Genomic DNA, 23,975 nt, shown 5'->3' on the forward strand with positions numbered 1-23,975 from the left:
TTTATAATAAATAAATAATTAAACTTATTTATAATTGTATAATATTTTTTATGAAATACTAAATATATATTTTAAAAAGAATAATGTTATATGACTAAATTAGTTAATATTGATAAAAAATATTAGCTATCTAAATATTAGAAAATTAATATTTCTATCAATATTAGCGAATACCTTATTTCTTATATTATTAAAATTTAGAATTAAAAATAATAAAGATTGTTTATTATATCCTATGGGTGAATATAAAATCTTAACGAATGAAACATTATTCATTGATGTGGTGATATTTGTTGCTTAATCATCAAAGGGGACATGCAATCTCATTGCTGAATTTAATTTGGTGGGCCATGTGACCCTTCATCGTTGCGAAGGGAAAAGTTCCAGTACAATTCTGGAACGGAAGTCAATCTGAGTGGATATCTATGAAAATCCCACTTCCATGGCCGATTCCTTTATTTGCCTGGAAACTTCTGCTTCTTAGTCTCGGCATTGTTGAACCCAATGCCACTAACTCTAACAAAGCGCATAACCACTCTTACTATATACAGTTTTAGATATTGTCTAATTTTTTATACTATTCTGAACATGACATAATTAGGTTCATCTTTGTCTTTTTTATAACTCACCAGTATGTATAAGCAAATAATTAAATTGGTTCCTACATCTATCGTAACCACATATACTACATAGCATTTAAAATGTTGTCATTAATTAAAAAATATTTACGTTACAAGAAACATAACCACCCAATACTATCAAAAATCAAAATGGTATTTTCTATTAGAGTCCAAATATTTGGCAGAAATTGGCAGAAAATTAGCAAAATATTGGTAGCCAAATAATTGGTTTCTTATACTTATCCTTTCTAACCTTTGGCACGGTTTCAGTTGTTTCTCCGATCTACAATGCTTATTCTTTCAGACAAAGGAAAATGGTTTCCTTATTGGTGCAAGTTTACTAGCAGGAGATTCCAAAAAGATAAAATATAAAGATAAGATTTACTATTTATATATATGAGGATAATATCGTATTCAAATTTTTATATATAATTTCCATTAGTTTTTCAGGAAAAAAAATATAAACACAAGTTATGATTATTGTACACAAATGTTTTACGTATAAAGTGAAAACAAGGTTTTAGCCAACAATTTTATTTTCAATATAATTTTTTTTAAATGATTATTTACATAAAGATAATAATTATAAATAAATATTAGATTAAACAGTTTAATTGCATATGTGAAAATTTTAAAACTTTTAATTAATATTTTTATATAAAAAGACATTTGATTTTTAAATATGAATAATGTTATATGACTAGAAGATATTATCATTTTTTGTTAGTATTTGACTAACAATAATTTATACTTATATTTACATACATAAATTAATAAAAATTATAATTTAATATTTATGCTGATAAAATAATTATCAAATATTTTAAAAATTGCTGAGCCCAAAAATTTCTCCTTAAACATTACTCCACTACCTAAAAAATGCCCCACGTACACATCCACTACTTCATGCATGGTGATGGATGAGAGAATAAATACATACATGTGCCTTGTGCCTCTAATCTCATTATATATAGTAAGTTTTGTAACACAATAATAATATTGAAGAATTAGAGACATGGCACGGTTCCAATTCCCAGCATTATGGCAAGCATGCCTAGCCTCAGCCTTCAGAACAGCCCTAGCATGCACCATAGTGGGCTCCGTTACCCTCTTGGGCCCACCCTCCATTCAAACCCTCATAACCTTCCCTGCATTCTCATACGTCTCTCTCGTTCTCATCATCATCAACGACGCCACCTTCGGAGACACCTTTCGAGCATGCTGGCTCGCCCTCTACGCCACCATCCAAGCCATCGGCCCCGCCATGCTCACCCTCTGGGTTGTACACCCAGCCCGCTTGTCCAATGCCACCACCGCTGTGGCCGTCGCTGTGGCTGCCTTTGTGGTGGTTCTTCCTTCGGATCGGTCAACGCATTTGTTGGCAAAGAGAATATCGCTTGGTCAAATAGTGCTTGTTTATGTGACAGGTTATGCTAATGGAGTCCACACTAATCCTCTCATGCACCCTTTACGCTTGGCTGCAAGTACTGCACTTGGCGTCATCGCTAGCCTTCTTGCTTTGCTTCTTCCCTATCCTCGTCTTGCCACTTACGAGGTTATAACCATTCATATTCTTTGTATTCAGATACAATTAGTCATAAAAACTAACATAAAACATATAAGCTGTACGTGCAGGTAAAGAGAAATTACAAGGTATTAAGGAAGAGTATGTTGAAGAGAATGCAAGTGCTAATAAAGGTAATATGCGAGGATGACATCAATTCTGCGTCTGCACATGCATTAGTCACTCATGCTAAGTCTTTCGTAACTACTCAGACCAAGCTCTTTCAAGCCATCATCAGCCGTCAAGTAAGTTCAGCTATCAACTTCACATAAAAATAATTACTGGATTTATTTAAAAATAAAATCTTATTATGTGTATTCCATTTTGAACAGGATAGCATATGGTGGGAGATACCTCTGCTTAAGGTTTTCAGGTTGCATTGCTGGGTCCCAATGAAGAGGCTTCAACAGATAGATACCAACCTCAGAGGGATGGAATTGGCTTTGAAAAGTACCAACTCATTCCCAGTCAACATTGTTATTCTCAATGAAGACCTTAAACATGGCCTTAGCACACTAGAGGAACATGTTACCTTAACCACAAAACATGGGGCTTCCCTAACTGTTCCTGAATCAAGCACAAAAGCCACAACAACTTTCCTCCAATCATTTCATACCATGCCAACAACCCACCAAGATTTACCCACTTATTTCTTCTTATTTTGTGCCAAACTCCTTCACAACACATCCTTCACTAGTACATCATGTGTTATACACAAGGACAAAACTCAAATTTCCCCAAACAGTAAAGGAAACTGGGCTAACTGGGCCATAATAATGGGAAACACAAATCTTGTTCCAGCAATTAAATTTTCAATCTCATTGGGCCTTGCTGTGTTCATGGGATTAACCTACAGCAAAGAGAATGGGTTCTGGGCCGGTCTTCCTGTTGCAGTTAGCTATGTTTCAGGAAGGGAGCCCACATTCAGAGCAGCAAATGTAAAGGCCCAAGGAACAGTGTTAGGAACTGTGTATGGAGTTTTGGGCTGTTTTGTCTTCGAGAGATTTTTGCCAATTAGATTTCTTTCTCTCGTTCCATGGTTTATTTTTGCAAGCATCCTTCAAAGAAGCCGAATGTATGGCCCAGCAGGTGGCATATCTGCAGTTATTGGGGCTGTTCTAATCCTTGGTAGGAAAAATTTTGGCCCACCAAGCGAATTTGCCATTGCAAGAATCATTGAAACTTTTATTGGGCTTTTATGTTCTATTTTTGTGGACCTCATATTCATGCCTAAAAGGGCTTCTACTTTAGCCAAAGTTGGGCTCTCTCAATGTTTGGTCACAATTGGTGAGTCCATTGGATCATTGGGCCTAATTGGAGTTACAGGCAAAACTGATTTGGAAGATACATTAAGAAAGTTTAGCATACAAGTCAATGAGCTAAGGAAGTTTGTGGTGGAAGCAGAAATTGAGCCTAATTTCTGGTTCTTAAAATTTCATGAAGAGTGTTATAATAAGCTTTTGGAATCATTGTCAAATTTGGTGGATCTCTTGCACTTTGGAGATCAAGCATTGAAGTTTATCCAACAAGAATTTCATATGGCGGATGAGATATATGATGAGAAAGAGGATGTGAATATGCTACAAGATGAACTTGGACACATTAAGGAGTTGATTTGCTCTTCAATTCAACATTTGGAGGAAATATCTAGAATGAAATCTCTTAAGGTTGTTGAGGAGGAGATTGAGAGAAAGAGAATCTCTAGTGATCTTGAACATGGAAAGTCAACTAAGTGTGATGCATGGATGCTTTCTGTTTTGGGCAAGGAAGGAATAGAGAATAAGATAGACTCTTTTCTTCAAAGGTCTACAAGTGTTGTTGAGAGCTTGTATGATGGTGAAAATGAGAGAGAGTTGAAGAGCCAAATTGTGGTGAGTTTGAGTGCTTTGGGTTTTTGCTTGAAGACTATTATGCAAGAGGTGATGCAAATTGAAGAGTGCATGAAAGAACTTGTTCAGTGGAACAATCCCAATAGCGAGATTAATTTGTATGAGATATCATGTAACTTATATGCTTTGTACAAATGAAATTAAAGTCCAAGCTGTGTATAATCATTTTTATGATATAGTCCGTTTATGTTAATGTTAATGTTAACTTGATACTGATATGGTTATTAAGGCGGTAAAGAAGATAAGATATTAGATAAGCTTAAAATTTAATTTAATTTAAATAAATCAATCGTTTTTAACAAAAGTTATCTAAATCTGAGCTTCTTAAATATTTGATTTTAAAATTTAAGAAAAGATACCAAGCCTAAACAAGAACAAAATCAGTAACGCATGCTATTGACATTATTATTGTAACCGGACTATTAATTATATATTGAGAAAAATATTTTTAAAAAATGTTTGAATCGAAATATCGTTGCGGATAATTGATAATATTGAAACATAAATTCTTATCTTTTTTAATTAATAGAAGAGAGATTAAAATTTGAAGTTAAGAACATGGGGTCCACGTAGGTCTAATAAGCGTCATCACAAATGACGTGGCAGGCGGCAGGCCATTATATAGTAACGTTATACTTCACAGTTCACATACGCATGCAGCAACAGAGCATATTCGCTTTCGTTCTTCACACTCCAACTAGTTTCATCCTTTCACTTTCACTTACTCTTCCGTGATCTCTCCCACCATCAACACCTCAATTTCTCATTAGTCAGGTAAATTCACACCCTTTATTTTATACAGATTAGTCAAAGACACAAATTTCAATGTGCGGCTTCTGTTGGTTGCGTTTTGTTTGTTTTTTTAATTTATTTTTTTCCCTTTTCTGAATGTTTACTTCAGAATATTTGTTTGGTGTGATTTCCATTACTGTGTCGTTGCCTGGGTGCTTTCATTATGTTTTCCTCCTACTTTCCGTGACTTTCAAGGCTTCCATTACTCATTGTTTTTCTTCCAAATTTCTATATTTTTTATATTCATAAATGTTTTTATTCCCTTTTAAATTCACCGTTTGGTGGGGGATCTTAATTTATTCCTGTCTATATATATAAATGGGTGTATTAACATTCTATGCTTGTATCAGAAGATTGGTTAGGGTTTTGTGTTGCTAATTTTCTAGACCTATTATTCATCAGGTTCAGTTCCTGTTCTTTCCTGGAATTGACCCTTTAGTTAATGGATTTGAAAGCCAGATTATTTGGATTGTGAATGTTATTTATCCACTAGAATTTTTTATTTTACAGGATTTTGACTTTTAAAGGTCTCTGACAATGGCAAGCAATTCTTCTAATGGAGATCACCAAACATCAACAAAGCAGCCACCTCTGCCATCTCCCCTGCGTTTCTCCAAATTCTTTCAGGTGAGTCATTGCATCGTTTTAAATTCATGTTCTTTTGTTGCAAACAAGTCACTGTGATCATCATGTTCTTTTGGTTTATGTTATGTCTTTTTCTTCCCCATATGTTGAATATGATGTGACCATAATTAGTTAATGATACAATGAATCAATTGTTGTTTACAAGTCTGTTTCTAAGTCACACATTGATACTGTAAACAGATCAGTATAGACTGTATACTGTATACTAACTGTATTCAGTGATTTTTTTCCCTTTCTGTTTTTATGTTCTTTGTTGTAACTTGTATCTATGCTTCTGGATTATGTATATGAGAGGTGAAATATGCATCTTTGATCCAATTTGTATTAGGTGTTTTGGCTATAAGATTTTACCCGAATCACTAGTTTCACAGAAACATCTTTTTACCTCGATCGATGCTGTGTTTTACCTTTACCTATTATTAATTTATTATTCCTTCTTGATTACAGTCCAACATGAGAATATTGGTCACTGGAGGAGCTGGATTCATCGGGTCTCACCTGGTTGACAGATTGATGGAAAATGAAAAAAATGAGGTCAGCATGTTACACTTAAAGAATTTTTATTCATGTTTAAATAATTCTAAATAAATGAAATAACTTCCTATCATCTTATATGAAATAAATTATGATAAAGCAAACAGGACAATGTGTGATTTAACAAAGTTCTGCCACAATAACCTTGTCTTTAACCAGGTCATTGTTGCTGATAACTACTTCACTGGATCCAAGGACAATCTCAAAAAATGGATTGGTCATCCAAGATTTGAGCTTATCCGTCATGGTATTATCTCATCTATTCTATTATCAACTATCCAAGACTTGCGCTTATTATAGCATGTTCCGCTTTGAATAGCTTAGTAAACCAGTGACACTGATGCACATTTTCACTTTGATCCATCATAGATGTTACGGAGCCATTGTTGATTGAGGTTGATCAGATCTATCATCTTGCATGCCCAGCATCTCCTATTTTCTACAAATACAATCCTGTGAAGGTATCGTTTTGAAGTCTTCTTTTATCTCTTTAACCATCCTGTAAAGGCTGAAGAATTTGCTTTCTAGCTCATCACCAAGCTCCTGTCATGCATCTTTAATTGAACATTTTCTCTATCGGTCATACCTTGAAAGACTTTCTAATTTGTAAGGGAATAATAACTTTACAGACAATAAAGACAAATGTGATTGGAACACTGAACATGCTTGGGCTTGCGAAGCGAGTTGGAGCAAGGTTCGGATTTCTATTATATTTTCAACGTAACCTCAAATGCTGCTATAAGTTGTTCTTAATTGGTTCTAATTTTTTTGACAGGATTTTGCTTACATCAACTTCTGAGGTTTATGGTGATCCTCTTGTGCACCCCCAACCTGAAAGCTACTGGGGAAATGTTAACCCTATTGGTAATTTCCTTTTTCCCGGCCTTAACTTTTACCTTGGCTTCTTAAATGTTAATCCTATGTGTTAGTAATTTCCTCTTCAATTTGTGAACTCGCTTCTAGTTCCTTTAATGAGTTTTCCGGGAATTTTTCCTTTAATTGATTTATATCCCCACCCTTCATTTGCTCCTTGATGAATGCTCACCTTATTGAGGCAGATAATTTCTTTTATGCATATTCATGTAGACATAGACTGAGGACTTAATATATGTTAATAACAGGAGTTCGTAGCTGCTACGATGAGGGGAAGCGTGTGGCTGAGACTTTGATGTTTGATTATCATAGGCAGCATGGACTAGGTAATTTCTTGCCTTCAATTATTGGTCTTTTATGACATATATCTGGTATAAATTTACCAAAGAGACTTCACTCCTTGAGATGTTTTTCTTCTTCATCTTCAACCCTAGAAATACGCATTGCAAGAATCTTTAACACGTATGGACCGCGCATGAACATTGATGATGGACGTGTTGTTAGCAACTTCATTGCTCAGGCACTTCGGTATTGCCTAACTTCATTCTTCTTCATTTTTCTTCCCTCCATTCTGGTTCGTTTCTGCCTAATCAGTAATTGTTGTTGTTTTATAGTGGTGAACCCTTGACAGTCCAATCTCCAGGGACACAAACTCGCAGTTTCTGCTACGTCTCAGACATGGTATGTACCTGAATCTGTTTTAATTGTTGTATTAAAACCAGGAATCTGCTTATATTTATTTTGTGAAATGCCTTAGGTTGATGGACTTATCCGTCTCATGGAAGGACCGAACACCGGACCAATCAACCTTGGAAACCCAGGTAAGAGTGATATTGAGAGGCCTATATTTGAATACCACTCACTTTTACCTTTATTTAGCCTCAGTTACTTATTTGAGTATGCTTACATTTTCAGGCGAATTTACAATGGTTGAACTTGCTGAGACAGTGAAGGAGGTTAGTTTTTAAGATGTTTTACCCTTTTATATTAGTAGCCTTCATCTCTCCTAGTATGATTTACAAAATATTTTGATCTTAAGGACTTATATGAGCACAATACCAAATTAACACATTTCATCTATGTTTTTATCTGCAAAGAGAATGCAAATATTTTTGTTAATGCTTTATGCATGCTTTTCAGCTTATTAATCCAAAAGTGGAGATCAAGATGGTGGAGAACACCCCGGATGATCCACGACAGAGGAAACCGGACATATCACAGGCAAAGGAATTGTTGGGATGGGAACCGAAAATCAAGTTGCGCGATGGTCTTCCTCGCATGGAGGAGGATTTCCGTCTGAGGCTTGGAGTTGACAAGAGCAATTAACTCCCTCACTCTGTCCATACATGTTAAGAGGGATGAATCTGCAGTTTTAAAATTTTTCATATTCATAGTTATTATACTCAGGAGGTTTGGATGGCTTTCTAATTTGGTTTCTGAATTGTCACATAGTTAAAGTCTTAAAGAGTTGTTATCTTTAAATGTTTATTATTTGCCAGAAGACTACAGCTTGTCACTTCAAATTTTGGAATGTTTATTGAATTGAAATTTCTGCTTATGATTTTTTTTCTTTTAGTTTTAATATTCTTCTGGATTTCTTTATACACATTTTCTGGGTTTTGAGTTTCTTCTAAGCAAACACATCCCTTGGAAAATAGATAAATGTTATTAGAGTATGGAGATGTGTCTTTTACTCTGATACAAGGTCCACATAAGTCAAATGACACTTTTTGGGGACTAATTTTCACTTGGTGGAAAATAAACGGCAAATAAAAAATTAGGAATAGTTTATTAAAAAATAAAAAATCATATTGTTTTCTAAAAGTCAAATATTTTTTGCATGAACTAAAGATCCTCTTTTTCATAAATTATTTAACTCACCTTACCTAATGACTCTTCTAGGTATGTGTTTGGATTAGAGTTGGTCAAATTGGAGTTTGAATGAAAGTGATTTAGTAAAATTGATTTTAGATAGAAGTGAGTTTGAGCTAATATAATTTATGTTTGGCAATTCTATACTAAAATTGATTTTGATAAAATAAAATTGTTTGGATAATATTAGTTAAAATCACTTCTAGATAGATAATTAGTTAATTATTAAAAAATATAATATTAAATTATAATGTTATTTTTTAGTATATTTAATCTTTTTTATATTTTTTTTAGTATATTTTTTATATAGTATTTTTTATAAAATTTTATTTTAATTTGTTATAATTTTTTACTATTATAATAAAAATTAATATTTATTTATTAAATTAAAAATAACATATAAAATAACATATTTTAATATTTTTTTAAGTACTCTCAATAATAAGATTATTATATATGAATTGTTGACCATTTTTGGACAAAATAAATAAAAAATTAATCACATAATAATAATAATAATAATAATAATAATAATAATAATAATAATAATGTTTAAAAAGAGTACTAAAAGAATATGTTGAGTGACTACGTCATTAATAAATATATAATTTGTTCAATTTTTTTTTGAAACAAAAAGCTTAACACAACAAGGTGGAGTATCAACAAAAATGTACTAAAAAGATAAAATTTGAAATGACTTGAAACAAATTTAAAAATTCTTTTGCAAAAAAATCAATAACGTTTATTAAACGCTAACGCACGTTGAAGTAAACGCAGAAGCAACACTATTTGCTGAAAACTTCCATAACACTATTTTCAAAAAAAGATTTTTGAAATACATTAGAAGTTTATTTTTTAGCTTTCCAATCTTTTACTAAAGTGTTTTCTACTCTCTTAGTTTTTCTTTTCTATTTTAATTTATTTTAAATATAAAATTATATTTATTTTAATTCACTAATTACATACAAAATATAAAAATTTATTTCTATCTAACTTGATTGTAATTAACTGACAAACAAAAGACCTGAAGAGCTTTTAGGATTATTTAATAACATTTGAATTGCATCCACAGTCTTAATCCTGGGTTTGTCACAACTCACAATAGGAACATGCTTTGTTGGTATCCAGCTAAATAAATATATAGAAATTAGGGCGCGATCATATATATAGAAAAAGTGTCCATAACTAATTAAATGTTGGCCGGTCTGAGGAATTTTTGACTAAGATTTCACAGAGAAATCAAGTGAAAAAAATATAAGATAAAAAGATATTACATCTAATTCAAAAATTTTAAGATAATAAATTAATAAATTTTTCATCTTATAAATTTTTCACACTTTTTTATTTTTTTAATGTCAGACAAATTTTATACATTCTTTACACTTGTAATATTAATAATAAATGAATCTAAAAATTACTAAAAAACAAATTAATTAATAAATATCGTTCCTCTTAATTATAACAATTAACAAATTTTCTAATCACTCAATACAATTTGAAATTAAAAAATTTAAAATAAATATAAAAAGATAAAATATCTTAAAATAGATATGAAACAACTGGAATCCCAAATTAAAGTGAAAATAAAACTAATTTAAGTTAGTAAAATAGTAAATTTACTTATCTATTTAAATAAGTATAAAATTTTAAATTACACCTTGTGTATATAATAACACATTAATTAACACAAACTCTTAAATAAAACTTAGATTTACAAATCTATTCTATTATATAAAAATCGGATATCTGCATTTAATGATGGAGCTGACGTGGCATGTTCTGGAGAGTGTTTCTCAATTTAATTATTTTAACTCATTCAATACAATTTATTACCATGACTTAATTATATCAGCTAATTGATTTGATTAGATATTTAAATATTAATATAATTTATAATATATATTACTTAATTAATTTTACTACATTAATTGTAATTTGTTATATTAGTTAATTAATTTATTCATTTATAAAGTCTGAAATAAAAGAATAAATTTGTTGTTTATTCTAATTGAATTCATTAAATTTAATTATACATTATATACGAATTAATAATAATTTGTAAATCACTTTATATTATATATGTATTAACAAAATATTATATATGTCTTAATGTGTTAATTAAATATTATATACGCACAGAAAAATAAATACAAAGATGATTTATATAATATTAATAATATTATATTAGCACGGTGATTTTTTTATACTATTGATAATGATAATATTATTATATAATATTATATAAACTTTCCAATATTAGTATAAAAAATTGGAAAATTGTAAAACCCGGTTAATTAACGGCTAATTAGCCTATAAATGAGAATTTATTCTAGAAAGCCCAAAATGTGATTTTTGTGGCTAAATATGATAGAGGAGATTGAGACGAGAATTTCTACAGAATTTTATAGGTAAATTTTATACAATATTAAGTAATTTTTTATTTTTTTATTTGTTTTATCTATGTTACTTTATTTAATTTTAAGTAGCGTCATATTTATAATTACCATCAGTATGATACTTTATAAAATATGAAAATCAATTTTTTTTATAATTTAAATATCAATGTTTGAATAGAAAAACTTAACAGACTCATAATTAGAGAGAGAGAGAGGAAAACTTACCTAGAGAAAAGAAACTCGGCATGAGAATGGTGGTGATGGGCTCAATAACGATGGTAACGGGATGAGCAGCGATGATGACATAAGTTGTGAACAATGACGGACCCAGAAAAATTTAATAATGGGGACAAAAATATAATAAAATTTAGGTATAGATTTTTTTTGCTTCCCACGATATTCAACAAGTTAAGGACTAATCCGTCATGAATTTAAATTCCATTTAAGAATCTACAATTGACCGGCAACGAGTTGCTATACATACGAGACAGAATTCGAACTCTCAATACTTATTTAAGCGGACGACTAAGTTGATCACTTGATCAATCTAAATTGGTTTAGATATATTCAAAATTTAAAATTAAAACTATCTCATACATATTGATAAAAACTAGAAATATACACACAATTATTATTATAATATTTAAAATAATAAAAATATAATTTCATACACATAATATAATATTTAAAATAACAAAAAAATATTTATAAGAACTTTTTTTATTTTTAACATGATTAAATATTTTTTTATATATATTTTTAAACAATTATTTTACTTAATTGTCAAATCTATTTATTATAATTTTTATAGTATAAATAAATTTTTTAACCAAAATAATTACAGTATACTAATACATAGATAATATATTTTTTTATCTTAAACAATTTTTAAAAAATCACTAATAATTTAAGTTGTATTTAATTAGAAAACTAAATTTCAATTTAATTATTAATTAATTAACTAATATAATATAATTAATTATCACTAATTTTTGAGTGTATTTATTTATTTTTCATACTAAATCAAATTTAACAATATAATTATTATTATGTGTTAAGTTTAACAAAATATTTTTTAACATAAAATACAAAAGAACTATTTATATTTTATTTTGAGACAAATATAATATAATAAGTGGTATATATGTATATAAGTATTAATTTTAAAAAGTTTTTTTATGAAGAAGTCGAGAAGAAGAAGATTTTAGGTGAGGATGATTGAGTTTATCTTGCATGGCTATAGAGTATAGACTGAAGCTATGAATCATGTGTGATGTGAGGCAAATTCTAATTCCTAAAAAGTGTTTATATGTATATATTTGGGGCGGGTACACTCTAAACCCGTCCATACCCTGTCTTGAGCAAAATCTGCCCCGACTTGGGTCAAGTTATTACCCTTTTCATCCGGGTATGGACGGGTTGGGTACCTGCGTATTCGAAAACTCCTGCCAAGTCTAACCACGTATTGATACTCCTTTTATTAAGGGTTTATCGCTAGCCAATGAATTGCTATATACACAAGGCGAGATTCTAACTCCTAATAGTTGTTTAAGCGGACGAGTGAGATGATCACTTAACAAACTCAAACTGATTAAGATAAATACTAATTATTTTTAATATTTTAATATTAAAAATTTTGAGAGTTTGATTTTAATTATAACTTTATAAAATATTTATAATAATAATTATTATATATATTATTTAATTTTTTAATAAAATTTTTAATATAATTTTATGTATATACAATAGTTAATAAAAAAAAACACAAGAAAAATAAGCAGCAAGTCAGAAAGCAGCAAGCCAGGCGACGTTTCACTACTGTGGCTTCTGGATTGCTGACGTGGACATGTCGAATCACAGTCAGGTTAACGAGGAATTAGATGGGAAAATCTAATCTTAACTCTCACCAGTCACTACACTGTTCTCAAGCTTCTCCTCCCTTCAATTACTCTTTTCTGTTAAGCAACGTAACAAACTCAAACCCAAACCCAAACCTTAATCTTAACCTAAAAGTATAAAACCAAAACCATCTCACCGATTCACTTCCTTTGACTTGGGACGCGTGTCAGAGCTGTAACCATCATCATCATGAGAGTTCCCGGCGGCGCCGGCGGCGACGACGACGTTGTTCAGATAAAGGAAGCCAGCAAGTCTGGTGAGCCTTTTGTCATAACTGTAAACTGCCCCGACAAAACCGGTCTCGCTTGCGATGTCTTCAGAATCATCCTCGATTTCGGTCTCTCCATTGCCAAAGGAGGTTTGTCATCCTTAAACTCTTTCACCGCTTGATTTTTTTTGGTAGACTGGGTATTTTGTTTCACTTCTATGACATTCTTCAGTTGGAAAATTTGTTATTTATTTAATTTCCTCTTTGCTAAAGTAGTTGTTTAATTTTGGTGGCTTCATAGTTTAAAGAATTTAACTCTGATAACTTTCATGATAATAGCACAGATTTCATTAATTTGGAAATACTAAAAATAGATATCTTAGTTCGCAGAATTATTTGTGCTGCATCTTGATTACTGGTATTTTTTTTTTTTTTCAATAGATTTTAGACTCTGAGTAAATGTCTTCCTTATGAATCCTGAGATTTTTTATAGTGTGAGTGGTTTTCTTGGCTTAAATGCTATGGCTAGTGGAGGCTGATCGCTTTATTTCACTCCTCTGAATATTGTCAGACATCTCAACTGATGGCATTTGGTGCTACATTGTATTGTGGGTAATTCCTCATTCCACATTGCTCGCTACGAGTTGTTCTTTTCTTAAAGATCGCCTTCAATCAGTTTGCCCACCGTGTTCAGCCTCGTTTTATCTCGTCCAGCAACCTCCAAGATCATCTCCTGAATATTTACTCAAGTTTTGTTGCCTTGATCGAAAGGGATTATTACACGGTAGCAGAAATTCTTTGTTTGAGTTGATCTTTCATGTTGTGTGTGTTAGCTGCAATTGTGTTGCTTATGCTATAGTTGATACTTTTCTAGATGTTACAAAAGTCCTGTCGGAGCTTGAACTTTCTATACAAAAGGTGAAAGTGACGACGACACCTGATGGCAGAGTCTTGGACCTCTTTTTCATAACAGATAACATGTGAGTGCCCTATCTGATTGTGAAATTTTTTGGCTGAATGCCATGGTGGGATTAGTTGATAATGTTGATTGCAAGGAATATGTTTCTTTTCTAGATGTGGCTTCGCCTTAGGAGATGCTACTTGAAATTTGGCTTATGAACATTATAAGGAATCTATTGGTTCTGTCAAATATTGATGCCTTTGATTCAAGTGAGTAATGCAGGCTGTTGGTAACTGTCACTTATTTTTTGTTATAGGGAACTTTTACACACAAGAAAGCGACAAGATGAGACGTGCGGAAGATTGAACAATGTTCTCCAAGACTCCTGTGTCAGCTGTGAACTTCAATTGGCCGGTCCAGAGTATGAATGTAATCAAGGCATCACTTCTCTGTCACCTGTTTTAGCCGAGGAGCTATTTCAATGCGAGTTATCAGATAATGAGCGGCGTTCTCAAGCTCTTAGCCCAGATATGACGAAGTTGAAAAGGACCAATGTGATAATAGACAATTCGCTAAGCCCAGCTCACACACTTATTCAAATACATTGTGCGGATCACAAGGGTCTTCTTTATGACATTATGAGAACTTTGAAAGACATGAATATAAAGGTATAGGTTTTTTTTTTCTTTATGGAATTACTTTTGCAACATAAGTATGCTTCATAGGTTCTCATTTCTTTCAAGTTCAAATATCCTTCAAAGATATACAATACTCATCTCTTCAATTTTTGGTAGAATGCTGACTTCAAAAGTCCTTGGACTTATATCCATGGTTATTTTATCAGTTTTGTCGACCTATGATCCTTTTAAGACTAACTTTCTAGTCACCCTGTCAAAACTATAGCATTGCTGCAGTTTGCTGACACTTGAATTCTTCTTCTCAGATTTCTTATGGCCGTTTTTCACCAAACACAAAAGGGTATCGTGATTTAGACATATTTATTCAGCAGAAAGATGGGAAAAAGATTTTGGATTCCGGGAAGCAGAGTGCGCTTTGCTCACGTCTAAAGCAGGAAATGCTTCATCCGTTGCGAGTTATGATTGCCAACCGAGGGCCCGATACTGAACTATTGGTTGCTAATCCAGTTGAGCTATCTGGAAAGGGAAGACCTCGGGTGTTCTATGATGTCACATATGCTCTCAAAACACTTGGAATCTGTGTTTTCTCGGTAAGCAAATTCAGCAATGTGATAGAAAATCTCTACTATCTCCAATTGTTATCGGTAATCAAGATCTTACAATGTTTATGTTATTCTTTTTTTGTTTTAGGCTGAAGTAGGACGTTATTCAGCATCAGCACGTGAATGGGAGGTGTACAGATTCCTTTTGGATGAGAACTGTGAATTTCACTTAACAAGTGTTGCTGCTAGAAATCAGATTGTAGATAGAGTTAGAAGAACGTTGATGGGTTGGTAGATATTGAATAGTGCTTTTTCTTTTTCCTTTTTTTAGCATAATATGCCTCATCTGGTGTTTCCAATAGTAGTTGTGTCTTCTGATTATTATTTCTTATGCTGATGATCAATTGTTGGCGTTGTAATTTCGTTAGTGAGTATATGATGTTTGTTTCATCCTAACACGTTGTTTATAAAGGTTTTATTAATGAAATAAAGTTCAGTCAGGAGATGCAAGAGTTTCTGTTGTTCGGTTATCACTTGTTAAAAGTGAAACAGAAAGCCATTGAGAATGAGTCCAACAGTTCATTTTGTCAGTGTCATTGTTTGGAGTATTTTTATCTTTCCGATCTTCATTATAGATGAGAACTCGCTAACTTGTCGCAGCAAGACCACACCGGGGAAAATTATGCAAGATATTCCCATACTTTAGTTAATTTGTGTATCTTGTGACTATGATAACTAAATTTATCCCTTTCAGTTCTTCCTTTTTTATAGTGTTTTCTCTTTCTTTTCTTTTTTTCCTTTTTATTAGAATAGCGGCTTTCTCTTTAAATGAGATATCACAATCCTGTTCAATATAACCATTATACTTAAGAGAGTAAACTGATAATTAGATTTTTGAGAATTTTAACTATGGACTAGTTAGTTCTTAATGGAAAAAAAAGTATCAATTAAGTTCTCCACGATAATAAATAATTGAAATGGTTTTTTCGGTAATGGGTAGTGTGAAATGAAAATAATGATGTAGGTAATGGGTAGTGTGAAATGAAAATAATGATGTAGTTTTGGACAGTAAAATATTTATTATTTTTTGAGTTTTCATATAATCTTTATCAGCTACTCTATTTATCATGAATCCTAATAAAACATATGAAGTTTTGTTCCAAAAGTTGTTATCTATATAACAATTTTTCATTAATAAACACGTCACAATAGTTAACAAAACATATAGACAGTACCGTTAAATTTTACATGATAAATTGATAGAATGACTTTACGTGTCTACCATTTGCTATCGTGAAGAACTAAATTGATACTTTTTTCTTTAGAGACTAATCCGAAGTCAAAATTTTTAGGTATCTAATTGTCACTTTACTCTACTTAATAATTATTGGCTCAGAAACATTTTCACGGATTAGTTTTGTAGCATTAAGTTGAGTGATTCAAGGTTCCATAGATCTTAATTCTCTCTTTTATAGGCTTATTTTGCATAATAACTTTTTTGGACCTTTCAATGTTATTTTCTTGTGAACTTGACTTAGTTCAGAACAAATACTATGATGAGTTTGAGGTTCTGCAATGCTGATTAGATTGAGAAAAGTTCTGTGGTCGGCACATAATATATGCATTTAAACAATGTGATTTTATGACCGCCATCCATTAGAGAATAAAAAAATTAAACTGAGTTTCATGAGAGTAAAAAAAACAGCTCCCAAGATGACAGTGAAAACTGCATCTCTTAGAAAAAAGATTTAAATTCGTATACCATTCATCTACTATTATGAGGTGTAGATATTAGATAATAATATAAGAGAAGTTTATATCTCTACAAAAAAATAATGATAACTATGTTTACATAACATGTGTACTAAAAGAAAAATCAAAGTAAACTGATTTCCTCATGAATTAAATTATAGTGATCCAACCTATGAAGTTGACAACATTATACTATTTTAGCGAACACGCGGTAGCTAGGACAACACAGCACCCACCAAATTAAACTGCAATGATGCACAAACGCCTTTAATTTTGTGTCTCATATTCCAATACCAGCTTTTAATTTTGACAACACTTTGATCCTGACACTTCCATGGTGCCACCGTGGCTAAACACCTCACACTAATCACATTTCCTTCTACGTCTCTCTAACATAAAATGACATAACATTAGATTAGATTAAATTTAAATAAATAAACAATATAGTTGCACCAAAATGAAAAGCACAAAAACCACATACATATATGTCAAAAGAAAGAAACGGCTATGGACAACTGTTAATTAAGACCAAATACTAGGATCCAACTCCAAACATGCGTCAACTTTGATTTGTACTACTGTACGGTCGGTGGTGCTGTCGGAAGATATTATACACACACATATCATGTGGAAATTGAAATCTGTGTTTTCATAAAAACGACTATAAAACACTGCTGCTCCATTTGAATCCAGATATCAGATTATTCCTTCCTGAAAACAAAAAAAAATGACTAGTAGTTGTCTCAATGCTCTTTCTCAAGCCATCCACAAGAAGCTCCACCGGGTCCCTTTTCTTCCAATTTCAACTTTTTTTTTTCTTTTATTTATCTTAATGCTTGCTTTATGTTGATGTAAATATGTGTGTGTGTTGCAGGCAGTAGCTAATCCGTCGCAGAGGCGCAACTTGTTGCAGGAGCTATTTGCAGATGTAGCTTTAGAAGTGGATGATCGCGCCAAAGGTGAGTTAGTTATGGAAATTTGAAACTGTAAGCGTATTATAGTTGATGATTTGAGTCTCCTGGGTAGTACAGATGTAATAGTGAAAAAGGAAGAAGATGTTATATCTCCTGCAGAGGATTTGATTGAAGGTCCATTATGTTTCTATGATGTTCTTGCCGAGTATTTTGCCAGAGTTCCAGAGACTGGAAAATGTATTCTTGAAATGATTGTTCAAATGTGGACCCAATCATTTGCATCCAACATATTTGCCCTCCTCTTCCACAAATGGGTATGTCTTGTCTTTCATTTCATTTGTAGATTGTTGCGCAAAATATATATATATATAACTAGTTCCAACATTTTTGCAGTTATTTGAAGTTCAACTTGACAATCCAGAAGTGCTGCTTCGCTACTCAGCTGCTCTTGTTCAAGGTGCCACTAATGTTTTCTGGTATGTGTGATGAATTTTTTGTAGATGAAGTGATGAACAAGTTAGTTATGCTTATTCCCTTGTAACTTGGAAAATATTTATTGTTTGTTTATGAAAAGGATTGACATTCAAACACACACAAGGCGTTTCCAGTCTCTGTTCTGTGTAAGAGTCCTACAGCCAAATCTTGTTTAATGTTTCTGAAAAGGTTTTGGCCAATGATTATTAATCTTCCTCTTCCTCTTCAAGATCAGTACCTTCTGCAAGATGTTACATTGGTCCCCAATCGATTGAATAAAATTCCAGTTCAGGTCTGATGAGATCTCCTCAGAGTTATTTATCAGTAGAACTATGCTCACCTGATATGGATTTAGCGGCACTTAAAATTTTCGTTGAATTCCAGGCACAACGAGATATGTATCTTTTGCTTTCAAGGTTCATGCTCTTTTACAATGCAGGTAGATATTATGTAGACCGGATTAGCCTATGAATAATTGTGTTAGTATTCTAAAAAGGTTGTTGGTTTTCTTTTCAGCTAACAAAATAGATAGCTTTCTGAAACATTGTCCAACTTTTCCAAATGCCTTCTTGAATGGTGGCCCGGCAGATATATTTGTTACAGAACTTACTGATCAGGTACAACTTTGTGTGTTTGGAGTTGTTCTCCGTACCTATGTAGAAATGATGATGTTAGCAACCCTACTGATCTGTGGTTCTGAAATTATTTTCAGCTTCAAAAGTTGAAGGTGGAACCAGTACTACTGCATTACCTTTCAGAAATTAAGGTCCTTCAGGGTACTATAGACTATAGTTACCATGAAATACTATACTCAAAAAATTCTTATCTCGAACTAACCCGTTTTTATTTTATTTTATCAATATTGTACAGGCATGGAACTTAGAATGACTACAAGTACAAGACTAAAAACTTGTTTGTATAGTTTCACTTCTCCTGGCGGTCTGATGTATCCCACTAGAGCCGTTTGTCATACGGCCTGGGAAGCATTGGATTTGCTCTTTCCGGTAAGTGGCAAATACTGTTATTCTTAACCTAGGTTGTATTTTGACAGTTAACTAAAATAGTAGGAGCTAGATGTTTGCAGCCTAGAAACATTTGACTTAGATATTATAAAATGGCACTCAGGTTGGACGATACCCTCGGCATCTTATAAGTTTGTTCTTTAGATTGCTATATCCCTGGTATTGGCCTTCCACTTGCTGGAACTTGTTGGATTTTTGCATTAAGGCAATCCTTCACTCCTTGTTGAGGGTGTTATTGTCCTTGTGGGCAAAGATTGCCAAGCCAAAGTCATCTTAGACCATCCCCATGCACATGAAGTTTTTACAGATGAACTTCCAACTTTGAATGCATGCCAACAGGGAAACGCAAGGGGGAAAAGGGTCTCTGAACACTTCCCGCACGCACTATTATCATTAATGATAATGACAACTCATGTACAATATTACTCTATCAGCAATAAATCTAGAATTCAATCCAACTTCACAAAGCGGTGATGTAAAAGCAGGGATTTTTATAAAAGGCACGGAACTGCAATTCGTTCCATCAAATTTACGAACAAGTTGTCGGTTACTCTCTATATGACTACGAACAACAGGTTATAATTACATTGAACAAGATAACAAAAAGGCGCAAAGCTTTGTAACAATTATATGCCTCAAGTCCTAACTGCTGCAAAGTAGGAGCTTCAAAAATCAAGAGGATACTTCTTGATCCCAAGTTAAAATCAACTTAGCAACCCCATATTTAACAACAAAACACTTGTATTGGAGTTGATTATTAACTAGAACTGGCCGTTGATGATCATATCTTTTGCTAATATATCGGCTTGTACAAAACCCAACATGGGAGAAATATGCACCAGGTTATAATCCCTGCACTGCAAGTCTTTCCCACACCCAACTTACATGCCTTGAAAACAGAATTATTCAACGACCACTCCAACCATCACTAAGAGCAAGCACTCCCCTCTTCCCTATGTAACATTCAGTTCGAATACTGATAATTGCATATGAAATAATTCGGAACAAAATGTAAACAGAACACCATTTAGACAGCTTAACCTTGAATGCAGCAGGATCTACATAAATGCTAACTCCTGCAGCAAACCTATCACGGAAGGCTCTATCTATCTTTCATCTGTTGAACTATCTTGACCAGTGCACCCAACCAGAGAACAGATGATAGATTCCATCCCACTAGATAGTATGTCAGAATTACCAAACAGTCAAGAGAAAAACAACTTCCCTAAAAGATACAGCCAATACAGGTAAGAAAAACTCAACATGGTATACCATCATATATAAAAATTAATAGCACAGGAAAAATGATACTACCAAGAGAGATTCAAGGAGCTTTGTCATTCTGGGGGGAGGAGGCAACGACAGGGAAAGCTACCTTCTTTGATGATTCCACAGTTACAGTCTAATCAAAGCACAAAGCAGCAGACAGCAGTGGGAGAAATCTGCAGCCTTCCACATTTTGAAGCCAAAGCTTTCTTTGTGCATGGATAGACGAGATCACAGATTCCACATCCATACTTGCTGAATAAAAATTGATTAAAGCCAATGAAAGCAAGCCCGACTGCATATTACATCCTGACTTTGTTTCTTTACCCACATTTCAGTCGTAGTCAAGAAAAATAAATATTTGACTACAAAAATCCCAAACTACATATATCAACTGAAAAAGTTCACTCTAGAAGTTGTCCTTCCCCCTTTTCCCCTAAAAGCATGGGATAAAGTTACATAAGTAGGCAGTGTTCCATCACCAAGCCCCAATAACCACAACGGTAATACCAAGAAAATATAACACGGGTAATTTCTTCAGTTTAATTGCATTGCCTCTGAATGGTACTTCTCCAAATCAGCATCAAGATCTTCCGCAGATACCTTCTCACCGCCACGACCTCTTCCACGCCCTCGACCTCTTCGAGGAGGGCCACGTCCTCTACCTCCACCACCACGTGGTCGTACTAATGGCCCTCCACTTCTCCCTTGTCCACTGTTTAAAAGCCAAAATACGTGTAATAAGCTTTAAATAGATCAAAAGCATTGCCAAATCAATGATATAGACCTTCAAATTGGATGATAAAAACAATTTCTACAAGATATTTCATGATAAAAAGCATCACAAAAGATTTAGGTATCATTACCAGAACTAAAATTGAGTATTCACCGATCAAACTCATATACACAACAAGATGCATGCTCTAAGGTTTTTGTTAGAAGATCCAAATATCAAATATGAAATGGCAATCTTTAGTGCGAAGATAATATAATCAATGCAATCCTTCAAGGTAATGCCAAATTCGGAACAATGAACTACATTTACAAAAAAGGAAATAATTTAATCAACACAAAACAGGACATAGTGAAGCTTTGCAGCATGGTAAAAGTGAAACCTCGAAATACAAAAAATCAGTGCATGCACATCCCATAACAACAGTCAGTCCGAGCACAATAGAATTATGAATGCCTAACTTCCAAAAGTTAGATTAAGGACAACCCAAACACCAATGTACAGATTCATTAATGAATTACATACCTTCTGGGAACTCCACCCAAATTTCCAAAACCTCCATTTGCAGCAGGAGCAACAGCTTGTGTTGTGATGTTCGTTCCAACAATCTCTACCTTCATTGGTTTCCCATCAAGTTGCACGTTGTTGTACCTCTTCACTGCAGCTACAGCATCAGCTCTCCGCGAGAAGACTACTTCCGCTGTACCCTATGGAAAAAGAGTATTTTTTTTTTCTAAACTATGGCAGGACAGAAACAATTGATCAGAAGGACCAAAATATTCCAGCTGGACTAGATACCTTCGATCTCCCACTCCTGTCGTAATGAACAGTGTGCCGTTTCAAGTCACCAACTTCAGAAAATAATTCCTACAATTATTTGAAAAAAACAATAAATACAGAGCGGAAAAACTTCAACAGGAGATAGAGTGAAATATAGCATAAAACAAAACACATATGCAGGCATGATTAGAACAACAATGAAAGTAAGTTCCTGGTGTTGTATGCATCGTCAGTGATAAACTTGGAAACATCATTATTTGTAGCTTTTTAAAGGATTGCAAATACACGTTGTTGTAATTCTTTCCCATTCATTATGTTGCACCAGACGTTGACCTCAATGTAATTAATCGGAAAGGAAAAGATATGGTAAGAAATAATGACTCCTTAAAATAGTAGTCCAAATCTGTGTTTAGTGTTTTTATATTGAGAAAGCATAGCAATTAAGCTCACTATCAGACGTCCCAAGCTGATAGAAATATTCAATATTATCACTAACCAATAATCATGCATACATGAGTTTGTAGCGGTTACAATTAGAATATGTGCTTCACGTGCTTTTATCTCTATAAATGCATAAAAAGAGTAGAATAACAGAGCCAATTCAAAATCAAATTTCACATATACAAGCAAAGGCATGGCTAGGAAGTGTTCTTCTACATCCCTTAATGTAATGTGAGACAGAGAGAGAGAGAGAGTAGCAAAACAAGCAACATCAAGACTTCAAATTCAAAAGTCAGAACACCAAAGCTCTCTGCTTAGGAAACAAAGATAGATTCGAATATCAATAAGAGATGGCTCACCTTGATATCATCGTTAGAAACACCATAATCCAAATTCGAGATGTATAGCTTGGTCCCCGTTTCAATCGACGACGCTCGACCACCCTGCGCAGGGAAAGCTCCCACAGCCTGATCTGCATACAGGTCGTGCTGCCACGCTGTCTCCGGCGCCTGAAAACATATAAAAACGAAACCAACAAAAGGTTACACCAAATCACCTTCGCGATCTGAATCCACATAAACAAAAAGATTCGAAAATATTCAAATCGAACAAAAATCAATAAAAAAGTAAAAACCTTAGCGGTGGCGTAAGGCGTAAGACGGTTGGCGGCGCGGTTTGGGAAGCGGCGAGTAGGTCCGGGTCCGGATCCGGATTGGCGACCACGGCCGCGGGATCCGGCTGATCCGGACTTCTTGTTGTTCTTAATGATGTCGTCAAGGGTCATATCGAGTGCCGCAGACATGGTTGCAGCAAAGATTAGATTAGATCTGAAGAGGGAAAAGGAATGAAGGAGGAAGAGGGATTAGGGTTTCCTCGAAGGAGAGAGAGAGAGAGGATAAAATGTAAGGAGGTGCCAGCTGGGGGCTACAAAAGCGGAAGGAAGCAGAGACTAAGAAGGAAACAAAGTCAAAATAGTGAAAGAGAAATATACGCGGTATAATTTGCAGCCGTAAAATCTAAGTCGGTCTTGCCATCATCACTTCTTCCGCCCTTTTATTGGATTAAACAAATAATTATCCCTTCAAATAAATAATAGTCCCCTATATTAGCAAAACGCCAAAACCTCTGCTCTATTTATATTTCTATGGATTATGATTCTAATTGATGAAAATATATAAATAAAATTACTTCAATATGATCTTGTGATATGAAAAAAAAAA

General features: G+C 33.3%; 5 protein-coding genes across 8 annotated transcripts; 4 read left to right on the plus strand and 1 right to left on the minus strand.

Annotated features, from left to right (window-relative positions):
* The first annotated feature begins 1,603 nt into the window (after positions 1-1,603).
* On the plus strand, positions 1,604-4,247 carry LOC107461674 (uncharacterized). The gene is made up of 3 exons (XM_016080221.3): positions 1,604-2,175; positions 2,256-2,429; positions 2,517-4,247. Exons 1-3 carry the CDS (start codon positions 1,636-1,638, stop codon positions 4,209-4,211), a joined length of 2,409 nt encoding a protein of 802 aa, XP_015935707.1. The 5' UTR covers positions 1,604-1,635; the 3' UTR covers positions 4,212-4,247.
* Positions 4,248-4,731: 484 nt separating this feature from the next.
* Positions 4,732-8,475, plus strand: LOC107461649 (UDP-glucuronic acid decarboxylase 6). Of its 3 annotated transcripts, none has more exons than XM_016080192.3 (13): positions 4,732-4,847; positions 5,376-5,492; positions 5,958-6,044; positions 6,204-6,291; positions 6,414-6,505; positions 6,674-6,738; positions 6,820-6,908; positions 7,166-7,243; positions 7,352-7,445; positions 7,532-7,598; positions 7,675-7,738; positions 7,833-7,873; positions 8,058-8,475. In XM_016080192.3, the coding sequence occupies exons 2-13, from the start codon at positions 5,403-5,405 to the stop codon at positions 8,241-8,243; spliced, it is 1,041 nt and encodes a 346-aa protein (XP_015935678.1). In that variant the 5' UTR covers positions 4,732-4,847; positions 5,376-5,402; the 3' UTR covers positions 8,244-8,475. The 3 variants fall into 3 exon arrangements, with proteins under 3 accessions (XP_015935678.1, XP_052109017.1, XP_015935677.1); XM_052253057.1 differs by having other exon boundaries at positions 4,746-4,900; XM_016080191.3 differs by lacking the exon at positions 4,732-4,847 and adding an exon at positions 5,058-5,267.
* Positions 8,476-13,002: 4,527 nt separating this feature from the next.
* Positions 13,003-15,963, plus strand: LOC107461656 (ACT domain-containing protein ACR9). The gene is made up of 6 exons (XM_016080201.3): positions 13,003-13,442; positions 13,864-14,076; positions 14,167-14,272; positions 14,510-14,861; positions 15,137-15,421; positions 15,522-15,963. Exons 1-6 carry the CDS (start codon positions 13,274-13,276, stop codon positions 15,666-15,668), a joined length of 1,272 nt encoding a protein of 423 aa, XP_015935687.1. The 5' UTR covers positions 13,003-13,273; the 3' UTR covers positions 15,669-15,963.
* Positions 15,964-17,660: 1,697 nt separating this feature from the next.
* Positions 17,661-19,993, plus strand: LOC107461631 (uncharacterized). 2 transcript variants are annotated; one of them, XM_021129147.2, is made up of 11 exons: positions 17,661-17,909; positions 18,000-18,084; positions 18,127-18,353; positions 18,433-18,515; positions 18,614-18,659; positions 18,749-18,805; positions 18,898-18,952; positions 19,030-19,130; positions 19,226-19,289; positions 19,384-19,517; positions 19,639-19,993. In XM_021129147.2, the coding sequence occupies exons 1-11, from the start codon at positions 17,853-17,855 to the stop codon at positions 19,810-19,812; spliced, it is 1,083 nt and encodes a 360-aa protein (XP_020984806.1). In that variant the 5' UTR covers positions 17,661-17,852; the 3' UTR covers positions 19,813-19,993. The 2 variants fall into 2 exon arrangements, with proteins under 2 accessions (XP_020984806.1, XP_015935652.1); XM_016080166.3 differs by having other exon boundaries at positions 18,157-18,353.
* Positions 19,994-21,053: 1,060 nt separating this feature from the next.
* On the minus strand, positions 21,054-23,715 carry LOC107461632 (THO complex subunit 4A). The gene is made up of 5 exons (XM_016080168.3): positions 23,390-23,715; positions 23,115-23,264; positions 22,333-22,401; positions 22,060-22,241; positions 21,054-21,516 (listed from the first exon to the last, which is right to left on the minus strand). The coding sequence occupies exons 1-5, from the start codon at positions 23,555-23,557 to the stop codon at positions 21,339-21,341; spliced, it is 747 nt and encodes a 248-aa protein (XP_015935654.1). The 5' UTR covers positions 23,558-23,715; the 3' UTR covers positions 21,054-21,338.
* Between the last annotated feature and the right edge of the window lie 260 nt (positions 23,716-23,975).

Source organism: Arachis duranensis, chromosome 8 (assembly GCF_000817695.3).
Source record: "Arachis duranensis cultivar V14167 chromosome 8, aradu.V14167.gnm2.J7QH, whole genome shotgun sequence".
NCBI classification, from domain to species: Eukaryota; Viridiplantae; Streptophyta; class Magnoliopsida; order Fabales; family Fabaceae; genus Arachis; species Arachis duranensis.

Excerpts from the sequence above, each read along its gene's own strand:
- LOC107461674 (XM_016080221.3), top strand. The coding sequence starts at position 1,636 with ATGGCACGGTTCCAATTCCCAGCATTATGGCAAGCATGCCTAGCCTCA. Across the intron at positions 2,176-2,255 it reads CTCGTCTTGCCACTTACGAG|GTAAAGAGAAATTACAAGGT; the intron begins GTTATAACCATT and ends CTGTACGTGCAG. Across the intron at positions 2,430-2,516 it reads AAGCCATCATCAGCCGTCAA|GATAGCATATGGTGGGAGAT; the intron begins GTAAGTTCAGCT and ends CATTTTGAACAG.
- LOC107461649 (XM_016080192.3), top strand. The coding sequence starts at position 5,403 with ATGGCAAGCAATTCTTCTAATGGAGATCACCAAACATCAACAAAGCAG. Across the intron at positions 6,292-6,413 it reads ATTTGAGCTTATCCGTCATG|ATGTTACGGAGCCATTGTTG; the intron begins GTATTATCTCAT and ends GATCCATCATAG. Across the intron at positions 7,244-7,351 it reads TCATAGGCAGCATGGACTAG|AAATACGCATTGCAAGAATC; the intron begins GTAATTTCTTGC and ends CTTCAACCCTAG.
- LOC107461656 (XM_016080201.3), top strand. The coding sequence starts at position 13,274 with ATGAGAGTTCCCGGCGGCGCCGGCGGCGACGACGACGTTGTTCAGATA. Across the intron at positions 13,443-13,863 it reads TCTCTCCATTGCCAAAGGAG|ACATCTCAACTGATGGCATT; the intron begins GTTTGTCATCCT and ends GAATATTGTCAG. Across the intron at positions 14,273-14,509 it reads TTTTTCATAACAGATAACAT|GGAACTTTTACACACAAGAA; the intron begins GTGAGTGCCCTA and ends TTTTTGTTATAG.
- LOC107461631 (XM_021129147.2), top strand. The coding sequence starts at position 17,853 with ATGACTAGTAGTTGTCTCAATGCTCTTTCTCAAGCCATCCACAAGAAG. Across the intron at positions 18,085-18,126 it reads AGTGGATGATCGCGCCAAAG|TTGATGATTTGAGTCTCCTG; the intron begins GTGAGTTAGTTA and ends AGCGTATTATAG. Across the intron at positions 18,354-18,432 it reads CCCTCCTCTTCCACAAATGG|TTATTTGAAGTTCAACTTGA; the intron begins GTATGTCTTGTC and ends ACATTTTTGCAG.
- LOC107461632 (XM_016080168.3), bottom strand. The coding sequence starts at position 23,557 with ATGTCTGCGGCACTCGATATGACCCTTGACGACATCATTAAGAACAAC. Across the intron at positions 22,242-22,332 it reads ACAGGAGTGGGAGATCGAAG|GGTACAGCGGAAGTAGTCTT; the intron begins GTATCTAGTCCA and ends CTTTTTCCATAG. Across the intron at positions 21,517-22,059 it reads TTGGGTGGAGTTCCCAGAAG|TGGACAAGGGAGAAGTGGAG; the intron begins GTATGTAATTCA and ends GCTTTTAAACAG.